This window comes from Sorghum bicolor, chromosome 5, assembly GCF_000003195.3.
Source record: "Sorghum bicolor cultivar BTx623 chromosome 5, Sorghum_bicolor_NCBIv3, whole genome shotgun sequence".
NCBI lineage: Eukaryota > Viridiplantae > Streptophyta > Magnoliopsida > Poales > Poaceae > Sorghum > Sorghum bicolor.
Window position 1 is genome coordinate 6311907 of NC_012874.2, and position 12990 is coordinate 6324896.

General features: G+C 44.2%; 1 protein-coding gene across 8 annotated transcripts in view; it reads left to right on the forward strand.

Moving 5' to 3' along the window:
- LOC8072760 (G-type lectin S-receptor-like serine/threonine-protein kinase LECRK4) overlaps positions 1–12990 on the forward strand; it is a 42744-nt gene that overhangs the window by 8374 nt on the left and 21380 nt on the right. For 7 of the 8 annotated variants that reach the window (XM_021461070.1, XM_021461068.1, XM_021461072.1 and 4 more), the window contains exons 3-5: positions 1041–1099; positions 1183–1255; positions 1342–1493. In XM_021461070.1, the coding sequence (XP_021316745.1) occupies positions 1088–1099; positions 1183–1255; positions 1342–1493 (237 nt within the window). In that variant the 5' untranslated portion in view covers positions 1041–1087. The remainder of the gene's footprint in view (positions 1–1040; positions 1100–1182; positions 1256–1341; positions 1494–12990) is intronic. The other variant, XM_021461069.1, reaches the window with a different exon arrangement.

Below are 12990 nucleotides of genomic sequence, written 5' to 3' on the forward strand. Positions count from 1 at the left end.
TATCATTTGTCCTTGTGTGTTTTACCAGGTACAGGTAGTTAGATATTTAATGCTACTCTTACAAATTAAAAACCTTATTATTTATTTTATGATGTTCAAAAGATCTTTTCAATCTTTTTGTATTGTGTGTTTTGATAAATGCTACCCTTTTATGTGTTGGCATGTTACACCTACGTTACACGAGTACGGGTACGAGTATCGGATACAATACGTATCGGATACGCGGATACACACTTTCTAAAAACAAAACTCACTAAAATGGTGTATCCGAGTATCCGTATCCGCGTATCCGACGAGTATCGGATACGGATACGTCACCCCTCTTGGAGTATCCGTGTAACATAGTGTTACACTTAAGAAAAATTCAAAATAATTATGTTAGGTAAGACCACCATATCTTAAAATCCTAGCTAACCCACAGAATCAAATATTTGTGGTTACCCGTTTAGATAAAGAAGGTTTGTTTGCTCGCACCATCCACGTTCTAATTTCCTAGCTTTAATGATGGGATAGATGAAGACCACAATATTGCTACGTGTTGATATTTATCTTGATTTATTTGTTAATATAATTTCCCTGAAAAAATCATATATATATATATATATATATATGGAAATTCCTTTCTGCACGTACGTGTAGTTACTCTCATCTTCAATAAACCACATTGTGTATATGTTCATACTTGTTTATCGGTTTGAGTATGTTTATATACTCATATTAAGATACTCTAGATCTTACCACGCAAATTTTTTTCAAAAAAAAAAATCATATTTTTAATATATTACTAAAATGCCACTACTATATTATATACTATAAGTATAACCATATACTCTATGTATGCATGCATACTTAACATATATACCACCTTAGATGGTCTAGTATGATCATATACTTCGTCTATATACATTTCGTCCGGTCATATACACCTTAAATTTAGAGATATATACATGAGCACGTGCGAGTAGAAAAAACGCGTAGTTTCATCACCTTCGCACCGGCCCCATCGCTGCTGACACAGAAGCTGTTAAACCTCATCTCAGCTGCTGCACTATTGTCTGTTTGGATTGGAGCCTAGCAAGCTTGTCCGATGGAGTGTTTGGTAAAGTTCTGTCCTTCATGTTGTTCGTGCTAAATATATATATAATCCGTTGTTGTTGTTGCTCATGAATGGTTTGTTTGCAGGAACCTCCAATGATCACGGTGCCAGCTTATGGTGGAGGACTAGGAGTAGGAGCAGAGCAAGTACTGCCTGCTGGTAAATCGAACACCTCTGTCTCTCTCTCACTCTCCCTTTTCCTCTCCTTCGTCCATGCTTATGGAGCACCACTTTTCTGTTACCAGCAGAGACAGTAGCAAAGATATCGAGTTACATATACAGCACGGCAGCAGCTATGACGCCAACGGATGTCACTCTCCCAGTGTTAAGAACAATCACTAACAATTTCTCTCTGGAGCGAAAACTTGGTGAAGGCACATTTGGACAAGTCTACCTGGTACTCCATTTTACACAACACGCAATTGCATTAATGAGGATACTATAAGGTCTTCGACATAATAATTTAACTAGCAAAATCTATGATAATATAATTTCCTGAACGAAAAAATGTATACATTTTAAGTAATTTCCATAACGAATCTTTATATAAAATATAGGAGTATATGTCAACCTTTTCAGTTTCCCAGATTCAATAGATATCCCTAAAAATATTTAACAAACAATAGTTTCTAATAGATACGCTTATATTTGGTACGGGAGGTACCACTGTAGAAGTATATATACTGAGCTAATAAACTGCATAAAATTTTGTTGGTAATGGCCTGAAAACCCACATGAAAATTGTAGAATCCCTAGATCCATCATACATCTGCAGGACCTCTGTCTGACCCTGGCCTAACCGTTGTCATCTTCCTGTTGCTTCTACTTCAATCCTCTCTGGCTCCCCAGCTCCGTACTCTGTTCTGTTTTTTTCTGGCCTATGTTGTTTACATGGGAATTTAAATGTAATGGTTATTATTAGGGTTGGATAAAAAAGCTTGTAACTCGTTAGCTTACTTGGTTTGCGGCTGCCTCATCTCCACTTGTCTCTTGTATATTCTTTTAACAAGCCAAGCTCAAGTCTCAGCTCATAAATATACAACCACCGAAGCAGCCAGTTCATGAGCCAAATAAGATACTCCCCACGTTCATTCATTTATCGGAGTCATTTTAGGATCGTACGCAGTGATCAAGAAAAAATTAATTCGGCCAGTGAAATAAGTTGTATGTAGACGGTGAGAGAAGCCGCATATGTGCTTGGGAAAAAGGTGAAAATAGTTGTCCCTAACTTAGATGACTCCGATTCTTAGAGAATTTTTTTTAATAAGATGACTCTGATAAATGAGCGGAGAGACACAATAGCCAACAACCCAAGCTATTAGACAATAACGGAGCAGCTCCAGTGCTCGATCTGCTGCTTAGGGGACAAGCCCAACTCATTTCCTCTACTAGCCCTATCGAGAAGAGGCGGCCTGCGTCTAGACATTAGCTAGACTCTCTCCTCCTTCTCATCACTCTTGCGCCGCTGCAACCTGTGTTACCTTGAGAATTGAATGGATAGAGTATTAGCATAGGCGGATCGCCTTAAGACGACCACCTCTATTAATCCATTAATAGACGTGGTCTACCTAACATGACATCCTTTGTTAATGCTTCATTAATAGAAGCAAACACTTTAGGACAACTATCTCAGAGGTGGCATTTTTAAGGAGCCCGCTTCTGTTAATGATTAAAAGAGGCAGTTGTTTCCCCCTTGGCGCCCCTCCGCTAATACAGGAAAAACCCATTTGTACCCACCTATGGATGCAATGGTACGTACCCGACAGTTAGCATCTTGTACCTGTATGTGCTAGGTTAAATTTTACATGTTGGGTTACCTATATCCACATGTGGGTTAGCTATACCCATACCCACACTGACAATACTACCCGACGGATAGCCTATACCCGGGAGCACACCCAATGATCATCAGTTCAGACATTCATTAATCATACATGCCAAGCACAAAAGTATCTAATGATCAAAGTTATTACATCACATACGTATACTTGATAAGAGTGTGTCATCATCTGACAAACAGCAACTAGATAATAAAATTAACATTTAGGATGGATAGTCTTCTAATGTGGGTATTTATTACCTACATCAGTAGTATATATCGACACCCACACCAACATCCGCCTACCCAATGTGTAGAGGATTTCGTCCAAGATCATTCGCCTGGGTATGTAAATTTTCCATATCCCCTTTTTTATCTGCTAAAACCTGTTGAGAACTTGGGTATTGGGTACCCATTGCCATTCCTATGCTTATCTCTATTAATCTGGAGGCCAGTCTCCCAATGTTTTTTGTGGTAGTGTAGTATGCTATTATGTTCAAGATCTGGGATGCGAAAGTCTTTTGGTTGGTCCAATGGAGCACTCTTGGGACTGGCTAATTATGCATACACATCCCTTAATTTTTGTTTTGGATTTGGAACAAGTTTTAATGTCTCTCAGCTTTGTTTCCTCCTGGGATGCATAATTTTTTCTATTTTTTAGGATAGCTATTCTATTGGGTGCTTAACCCAACTATTGATGCCATTTGATTTGAGGTGAGGATTATTGCTACAACTTGCGAGCCGAGCTAGACTTCAAGATCTTGTTATCTTATAATGAGCCAAACTAATCTAAGGCAAGTCAAGCTGAGCTGGTTGGATATTCACCCCAGGTTATGATCACCATATAACCATAGGTATGAGAGGGGGAGAGAGATGTTACTGTTGGTGCAAAAGCTGATCTGCAAACACAAAGGGCTAATACCCGATTTAAACGTCAAGGCGTGCCAGCCGATTTGACCTTACTATCGGCAAAGGTGGTAACTCGAATACTTTGGTCCCGACAACAGCGATGCGCCCGGATGTCACGGCCAAGAGGTATTCACGTGGAACTCGAGAACACGCCGAGCTTAAGTCGACGAATTCCTAAGAACTCGTAATGAAAGGAAAAAGTATGACGAAGTCGTCGAAAAAGTAGATGCTGAAATATGAGTAAAAACTTGTGTTTGATTGATTGATCGATAGATATCTCATTACAAGGCCCTAGGGTCTATATTTATACCCTGCTCAAAGAGCTACAACCAAACACGACTAGAATTCGAATTCCAAATTACACAGAATCCGTATATAAAACAATTAAAATAACTAAGGAAAACATAAAACTTTTTTCCCCCGTGGCAAGCTGGAACACCTCCACAAACCGATCGGCAACTTCCAAACTCTCCTTCTGTATCATCGGCAGACTCCCCTGTCATGGTCATCGGCAGACTCCCTTGCCATAGCCATCGGCACAGACACATCATCTCCTATGGACTTAGTCCCGTCCAATTCCTCCTTCATCGGCAACCATCCTCATCGGCAACTCATCCTGTAGATAAAACACCGCCATCTTATCCTGCCGGCCTGTACTCTACCAAACATGGACACGTGCCCAAAAACGGCGTCAACACATGCCCCCCAATTTCGGAGTATGAAATCGTTAATGCTCCGAAATTCTCTGTAGTAATGATGCCTTTTCCCGCAATTAATGCTCTTAATCTGGTAACCGACAACCTCAATCTGAACAACTCTGATCCTGTTCTTTTGTAAATCCCTCGAAATCCTCAACTTCCCAAACGGACATTTCCTTTTTAGTCGCACAACGGCAATATTACCGTTACAAGGATTTGTCGATGGACTGACCAGGATGCTCGTACCTTATCTTTCCAAACGGCTATCCCCACTTTATTCGGCCATCGGCAATATGACCGTTACAAGACGCTGCCGATGGACCGACCAGGAGATCCCGCACAGTGAAATATCTCTGAATAATGACCGCTTCCTGTCAAATCACCTGCACAATCCCTTGATTACCGTGCGAACAGTTACCATATCTACCTGAGCACCCTCGGATTTCTCGGATGCGGCAAGGAGATAAGTCAGATTTGCCCTTGCCCGTTCTGTCCTATAAATAGTTCCTTCTCGGGTACTCCTTCTCCATCACATCATTCCACAACTCCAACTTCCCCTTTCCGGTGGCGGCGCTGTCCAAAAGCTCCAACATCTTCGACGAAGTCCCTTCTTCACCAACTCCGAAGCCCTCGCTCATCCTCCTCGTGACAAGATGGCCGTCAACTTCATCATTCCTGAGGTCAGTTCTTCGCGCCATCCCTTGTACCTTTTCTCACACCCCTGTTCATCCGCAATCTTACTGAGCATTTTCTTTTTCTTTCTTTGCATTTTTCTTTTCCACTAGGAATTAGCCAACAAAATTGTCATCCCCACCGATCAGCCACACCTTCAATGCCTTGGCCCGCTAGGGGCTCCAGATCCAACCGACCTTATAAACGCAGAAACCAACAGGATCCCTTTTAGAGCAGAAAACTTTTCCTTGGATCTATGGAAGGACACTTTTCGTTCCTAGCCCAGCCCTACCGTGGGGTGGAAGGATTGGTTCTTGAAGTCCAATGAAGTCCAGTGGGGCGAGAGAAAGCTAGACCAATGCATTAGGTTGTCCATTGCCGATATACATAAGAATGAATCACTGCTGATAGCCGCATCATACTTTTGGTCAGACACCCTCAATGCCTTCGTCTTTGGCCATGGCCCTGCTTCCCCTACACTTGCCGATGTAGCCATGCTCACTGGCCTGGATGTATCTTCTGCCGATAGCACCCACTTCTTCGATACTAAACCCAGTGCTAAGGTAGAAACCCGCACCATCGGCGGCTGGTCGGGGTATATCCAGAAATACCGCAAAACAGGCCCTGTTGACACAAAAGAGCAGACCTGCTTCCTGAACATGTGGCTAGACAAATTCGTGTTTTGCGGCCAATCAGCAGGACCAACTTCCGTTTATCTAGCAGCAGCAGAAAATCTGGCCAATGGTGGCCGATTTCCCCTCGGCCGATACCTGCTTGGAGCAGCCTACCACCTCCTCCACCAAGTAACCAAGAAGCTCTTACTCGGCCAGTCCATCGGTAATCTGGGAGGCCCTTGGTGGTTCATCAACATGTGGCTCAATCTCCATCTGCACAAGCGTCTTGAGTTTAACCTTTTTGCTCAGCGTTTTCCAAGGGACATAGCCGAGAACAATGTGTTGGGTGAAGAAGAATCGGCAACACGCCCTCCCTTGAACTTCGGTGAAGCTGTCATAGCTCTGCCTGGTACAGGGGGTAATCCCGACCAGATTAGCCGATTCTTTCAAACCTTGTACGAAGGTTTGGCCAGAGATGAGCGAGCATGGTTGGCCTATGATGATCCAGATACTATGTTTCCTCTGGTTTTCAACCCGTTCGATGAGGCTCTTGACAAGGACAACGAAGTAATGATGGCATTGGTGACTCCTAGAGCCATACCAGTGAACTTCTTTGGCAGTGGGAAAACATCTCCCCAAACTTATGAATTCTACAATCCATCAGCACTAGCTCGTCAGCTAGCTTTCGGCCAGCTGCCGATTGCACTCTGTTATGCCGATGTCATAAAGCCCAGGGAAACCACCACCAGCCTCCTTGAATGGATTCGAGTAGCCCAGCTGCCATCAAGCGCCGATACAGATGTAGACCTGTCAGAGTGGGTCCCGGCCGCCTTTATCACTCAGGCATACAAGCAGTGGTGGGCAGAATGGAAGGAGCACCTATTCTGTAAATCAGCTCTTTCGTATCGCGGCATGATCGACCCTGAATATGAAGTCCCCACTGACACTGTAAGTATCTTTAAACCGATGTTCCAATTCTCTCAATTCTATTTTCATCGGTAACTGATTCTTTGTGTGACTTTTCAGGTCGATAACACCCCTCCGTCGGTCAATAGAAGTGGCAAGCTGATTGATCTGTTTGCATCGGGTCCAATCTCTTCAATCGGCCACAATGCTCCTACCTTGGCCGCCATCGTACATCGAGGCATACGCCTCAAGAAGGTTACCACCAAGAGAACTCAGACATCACCATCGGTAGCTGCTTCTACTCTGGCACAGGCTTTCAAGGTAATTGCCAAACCTTTTCATTTATACCGATCTTCCTTTTGCATCTGCTACATTGATACTCACAAGTCTTTTTTTCTGCATCAGCAAACCAGCGCATCGGCAAGAACCAAAAGCAAAGGTACCGATGCCCCCCAGTCCAGCCAGCAAAAGAGAAAGGGTACCAAAGGTACCAGAGCACAGGCAAAGCGCCAGAGAGTAGCAACTCCCCCTCCTCCTCCGGCATCTCCAATTCCGGTGGAGTCTTCCCCTTCTTCTCCAGAAGTCCAGACGCAACAAGTACCCTCTCCCCCACCAATGCAAGAAGCACCACAGGTGGAAGAACCTCAACAAGAAGTACCTCAGCCAGAAGACACATCGACTGATGCACATGAACCAACTGCCGATCCAGCAGGTTCTATTATAGCATCAGTAGTCTCTTCTATCCAGACAAGAACTGCCCCTCCTCAAGGTAACACATTTTAATAACATTACTGCCGATGAGCTTATTTCTTTTTGGTCTTATAACCCCTTCTGTTAATTTTTAGCTGACGTAGCTCCATCGGCAACTCTGGCCGATCAACCCGTGGTCCCATCGACGTCTTCCAGTCAAAGGCGAGAGATTGCCTTGAAGCAGGTAAACTATCCAATCTCCATCAATATTATTTGCCGATGTTCTGACCATAGAATGACTCACTTTGTCTTCCTTTTTCAGGAACAGGATTCCCCCGACAGTCTATTATCCTTTGCCATTGATATCTCTGAAGACGAAGGTGAGGAAGCAAGTTCCTCCCGGGCAGTTAGGATCGCATCGGCAGAGATCAGGGCAAAGCTAGAAGAACTGTCAGCTCTCCTCCATCAAGACACGGCTCAACTGGTCGATGACTCTGACCCAGCCAAGGTTCTGTTCAAGGCCCTCAGAGGCCAAATTCCTGCCGACGCCGAAGAAATTCTCTTCCAGGCTGCGCATTTGGAGAGTCGTCAGCTGCAGTACCAGAGGGCCACTCGGCGCCTTGCCGATAGAGCTGCTCAGACCCAGCTTTCTGAGGAGATGATGAAAGAGAAGCTCCTGACCGATGAGAAGCACAAGAACATCGGTGCCTTGAAATCTTCAGGAAACGCATTGAAGCAGAAGATCTCCGACCTATCGGCAAAACGAGAAGCCCTGTTGGCAGAACTCAAACAGGTGGAGGACGCTCTATCCCAAGCCCAACAGGAAGAAAACCAACTGCCAGAGACCATCAAACTCCTCGAGCAAGAGCGAAACGCCCATGGTCGCAAAGCACTGCAGTTGAAGAAGAAACTGAAGCCGATAGAAGGCTCTGCCGATGAAGACATCAAAGAAATAGAAGCAGCCGACCAGATCCGCCTACACGCTATATCAACCATCCAAGCGCTGCTAAGCATGTGAGCTCTTTATCGGCAACACACTTGCCTCTTTCTGCTCTTCAGCTTTCTTGACGTTTAGTCTAGCCGATAGGACTGTTATCGGCATCCTTTTGAAACATTAAGTCCGGCCCTAGATACATTTTAATCCAGCCGATAGGAGTGCTATCGGCATTTAAACTTTTATGCATCGACCCATATGCTGGGGTAGTACTTCTTTAGATATTTGCCGTTCAATGCTCTGGGAAATTCAACTCCTTCGAGAGTTTCTAAAATGTAGGCGTTACCAGGAGCCGATCGACTTATCCGATAGGGACCCTCCCAATTGGGAGACCACTTTCCAAACTTCAAACTTTTAGTCCCGATCGGTAAAATCAATTTCCACACCAAGTCTCCATCGGCAAACTCCTTAGCCTTTACCTTCTTATCGTACCATCTGGCAACCCTTTTCTTATTCTCTTCTATGCTCATCAAAGCCCTTAGCCGATGCCCTGCTAGATCATCCAATTCGTCTGTCATCAGAGTAGCATAATCATCGGCAGCCAACTGATCTTGAAAAGATAGTCGCCTAGATCCAGCCTTAATTTCCCAAGGCAACACTGCATCATGTCCATACACCAACTGATAAGGTGAAACCTTGGTTGATCCATGACAAGCCATCCGATAGGACCATAAGGCTTCATTTAACAATGTGTGCCACCGCCTAGGATTTTCTTCAATCTTCCGTTTGATAAGCTTGATAAGTCCTTTGTTAGACGCCTCGGCCTGCCCATTAGCTTGAGCATAATAAGGGGAAGAGTTTAACACCTTAATTCCCATACCGATTGCGAATTCATCAAACTCCCCTGATGTGAACATAGTACCCTGATCGGTAGTAATTGTCTGAGGAATCCCAAATCGGTAAATAATGTGCTCCTTCACAAAATCAATCATATTGGCCGATGTGACTTTCTTCAAAGGAATAGCTTCAACCCATTTAGTGAAATAATCGGTGGCTACTAGAATAAACTTATATATGCCCTTTGCTAGATGGTGGATAAATTTGGCCGATCAAATCAATAGCCCATCCCCGGAACGGCCAAGGTTTGATAATGGGATTCATGGCCGATGCGGGTGCTCTTTGAATATTGCCAAACTTTTGACATCCTTGACATCCCTTGAAATATTTAAAGCAATCCTCAAGTATGGTCGGCCAGTAATACCCATTCCTTCTAATCATCCACTTCATCTTGAAAGCCGACTGATGTGCTCCACATACCCCTTCATGGATTTCTCCCATCAAACTTCTAGCTTCATCATCACCCAAGCATCGGAGAAGAATCCCATCAATAGTTCGGTAGTACAATTCATCTTCGAGGAGCACATACTTGGTGGCCTGAAACCGGACTCGCCTTTCAACTCTCTTAGACGGATCTTTCAAATAATCAACGATTTCTTTCCTCCAATCATCGGCACCAATTGCCGATATTGCATCAATCATAGGCTGATATCCCGAGGCATGCTGAGCCAACCGATTGGCCTCTTCATTATGCAATCGAGGAACATACTCTAATCGGAAATCCTTAAATTCCTTCAATAATTGCATACTCCGCTCGTAATAATTTATGAGAACTTCACTTCGGCATTCATAACTTCCAGCCAATTGATTTATAACCAGCATAGAATCCCCGAAGACTTCGACAGCATCAGCATGGACCTCCCTCAACAACTCTAACCCTTTTTATTAAAGCTTGATATTCAGCCTGATTATTTGTTGATGTGGCAACAATCGGCAAGGAAAACTCATACTTCCTTCCCCGAGGGGAAATCAACACTATACAAATTCCTGCCCCCCGGTCACACGTAGATCCATCAAAGAACAGCGTCCAAGGTACAATTTCCAAGGTTTCCACCGTGCCGCAATGTTGCGTTACCAAATCGGCCATAATCTGTCCTTTAACTGCCTTAGCCGATTCATAACGCAAATCGAACTCTGACAACGCCAAAATCCATTTACCGATCCTGCCACTCATAATCGGCATGGATAGCATGTACCGGACCACATCATCTTTGCAAATAACGGTGCATTCGGCCGATAACAAGTAGTGCCTTAACTTGATACAAGAGAAATATAAGCACAAGCGCAATTTCTCAATAGCCGAATACCTAGTCTCAGCATCAATTAATCTCCTGCTCAAATAATAAATTACACGCTCCTTTTCTTCAAATTCTTGAATTAAAGCCGAACCGATGACCATCCCATCAGTAGACAAATACAATCTGAAGGGCTTCCCTTGCTGAGGTGGAATTAGAACTGGAGGATTTACTAAATAATTCTTAATTTTATCCAAAGCCAACTGTTGTTCCTTCCCCCAAACAAACTCTTGGTCGGCCTTTAGCTTAAGAAGAGGACTCAAAGCACGAATTTTACCAGACAAATTAGATATGAATCTTCTGATAAAATTTACCTTGCCGATCAAGGACTGGAGCTCGGTCTTGTTGGTAGGGGCCACTATCTTATTGATGGCATCAATGGATCTTCGACTGATCTCAATCCCCCTCTGGTGCACTATGAAACCAAGAAATTGCCCTGCCGATACTCCAAATGCACACTTATTGAGATTCATTTTCAAACCATGCTTCCTTGTGCACTCCAACACCTTTCGTAAATCGGCAAGATGCTTTGCGAAATCTCCAGACTTAACCACCACATCATCAATATAAATCTCCACTATCTTGCCGATGAACTCATGAAAAATAAAATTCATGGCCCTTTGATAAGTAGCACCAGCATTCTTTAAGCCAAAGGTCATGACTATCCATTAAAACAACCCAACATGGCCAGGACATCTAAATGCGGTCTTTGGAATATCTTCTTCAGCCATGAATATTTGATTGTAGCCTGTGTTACCATCCATAAAGCTAATGATCCAATGCCCAGCCGCGGCGTCAACCAACAGATCGGCAACAGGCATTGGGTATCCATCCATCGGCGTAGCTTTATTGAGATTCCTGAAATCAATGCATACCCGAAGCTTCCCGTTCTTCTTGTAGACCGGAACAACATTGGAAATCCATTCGGCATACCGACACTGCCGAATAAACTTAGCTTCAATAAGTTTGGTGATTTCGGCCTTAATGTCAGGGAGGATGTTAGGATTACATCGGCGAGCTGGCTGCTGATGTGGCCGAAATCCAGACTTGATAGGCAACCGATGTTCAACAATTGATCGGTCCAAACCAGGCATCTCAGTATAATCCCAAGCAAAGCAATCTTTATATTCCTTTAACAAATCAGTTAACTGTTGCTTACACTCAGAATCTAACTTAGCACTAATAAAAGTGGGTCTAGGTTTATCACCACTACCTATATCTACTTCTACTAGATCATCGGCCGATGTGAATCCCTGGCCTAATTTTCCATCATCGGCGAACCTATCCATTAAAAACCTTCATCAGAACCGACTGCTTGGGTCGGTGGAATTTTGTAATCGGCAACCTTGAGAAAATCTTTTTCCCAAACTTCTCCTGAAATACACCTAGTCCTTTCATAGGTGTCTGCTTCTGCCGATGCAATGATATAAGAAGAATCTCCTGGGACAATTTCAATCTTGTCACCTACCCACTGGACCAAGCATTGGTACATTGTAGATGGGATGCAACAATTGGCATGAATCCAATCTCTTCCCAACAGTAAGTTGTAAGCACCCTTTCCACTGATCACGAAGAAGGTTGTCGGCAAGGTTTTGCTGCCGATGGTCAACTCTACACATATTGCCCCCTTGACCGGAGACACATTACCTTCAAAATCTTTAAGCATCATATCGGTTTTGGTTAAATCTTGATCCCCTTTTCCAAGCTTCTGATACACTGCATATGGCATGATGTTGATAGCAGCTCCTCCATCAATTAGGATCTTAGTCATCGGCTGCCCGTCAACCCTTCCTTTGACAAACAGAGCCTTGAAATGTTGCCTTTCATCATCAGCAGGCTTCTCGAAGATAGCTGTCATCGGATCTAGAGCCAACTGAGCTATTTGGTCAGAAAACTCCACCTCATCATCACTGGATGGCGTAAGGAACTCCATCGGCAACATAAAGACCATGTTGACATCTGCCGATGGGCCTTCTCCCTTAGGATCTGGTTGTTGCTGATCTCCAGGCTATCCAGAGCTCTCCCCCTTGCTTAACTCTTCTCGCCTTTCGCGCTGCAGCCTTCATTTCTGTGTGATAGTCAACCCTTCTGGACACCATGGAGGAAGTTGCTGCTGCCTTGCTGCTGGACGACGATGTCCCCTTGACTCCATCCGATGCGTGTTAGCATCCCTGCAAAATATGAACTCATCGGGAATCCGTGCATTAGCCATCTCCTCAAGTTCTTCCTGGTTCCTGGGAAAATATTGGACACGATCACCAAGCCTGTCGTGCACACTGAGCCTGCCCCCCAGCCGATCATGGATGGATGCTCTCCTTCCAATCGGCCCATCGAAACGCCGATCATTATCCCGATAGTTTCGATCGGACCTGTCGTACCGATCATAACCGTTGCACTCAGGGCAATCTCTGACAGTAGGAAGCTTGATATTCTCCTCCCAGCAATGGATGAAGAACGGAC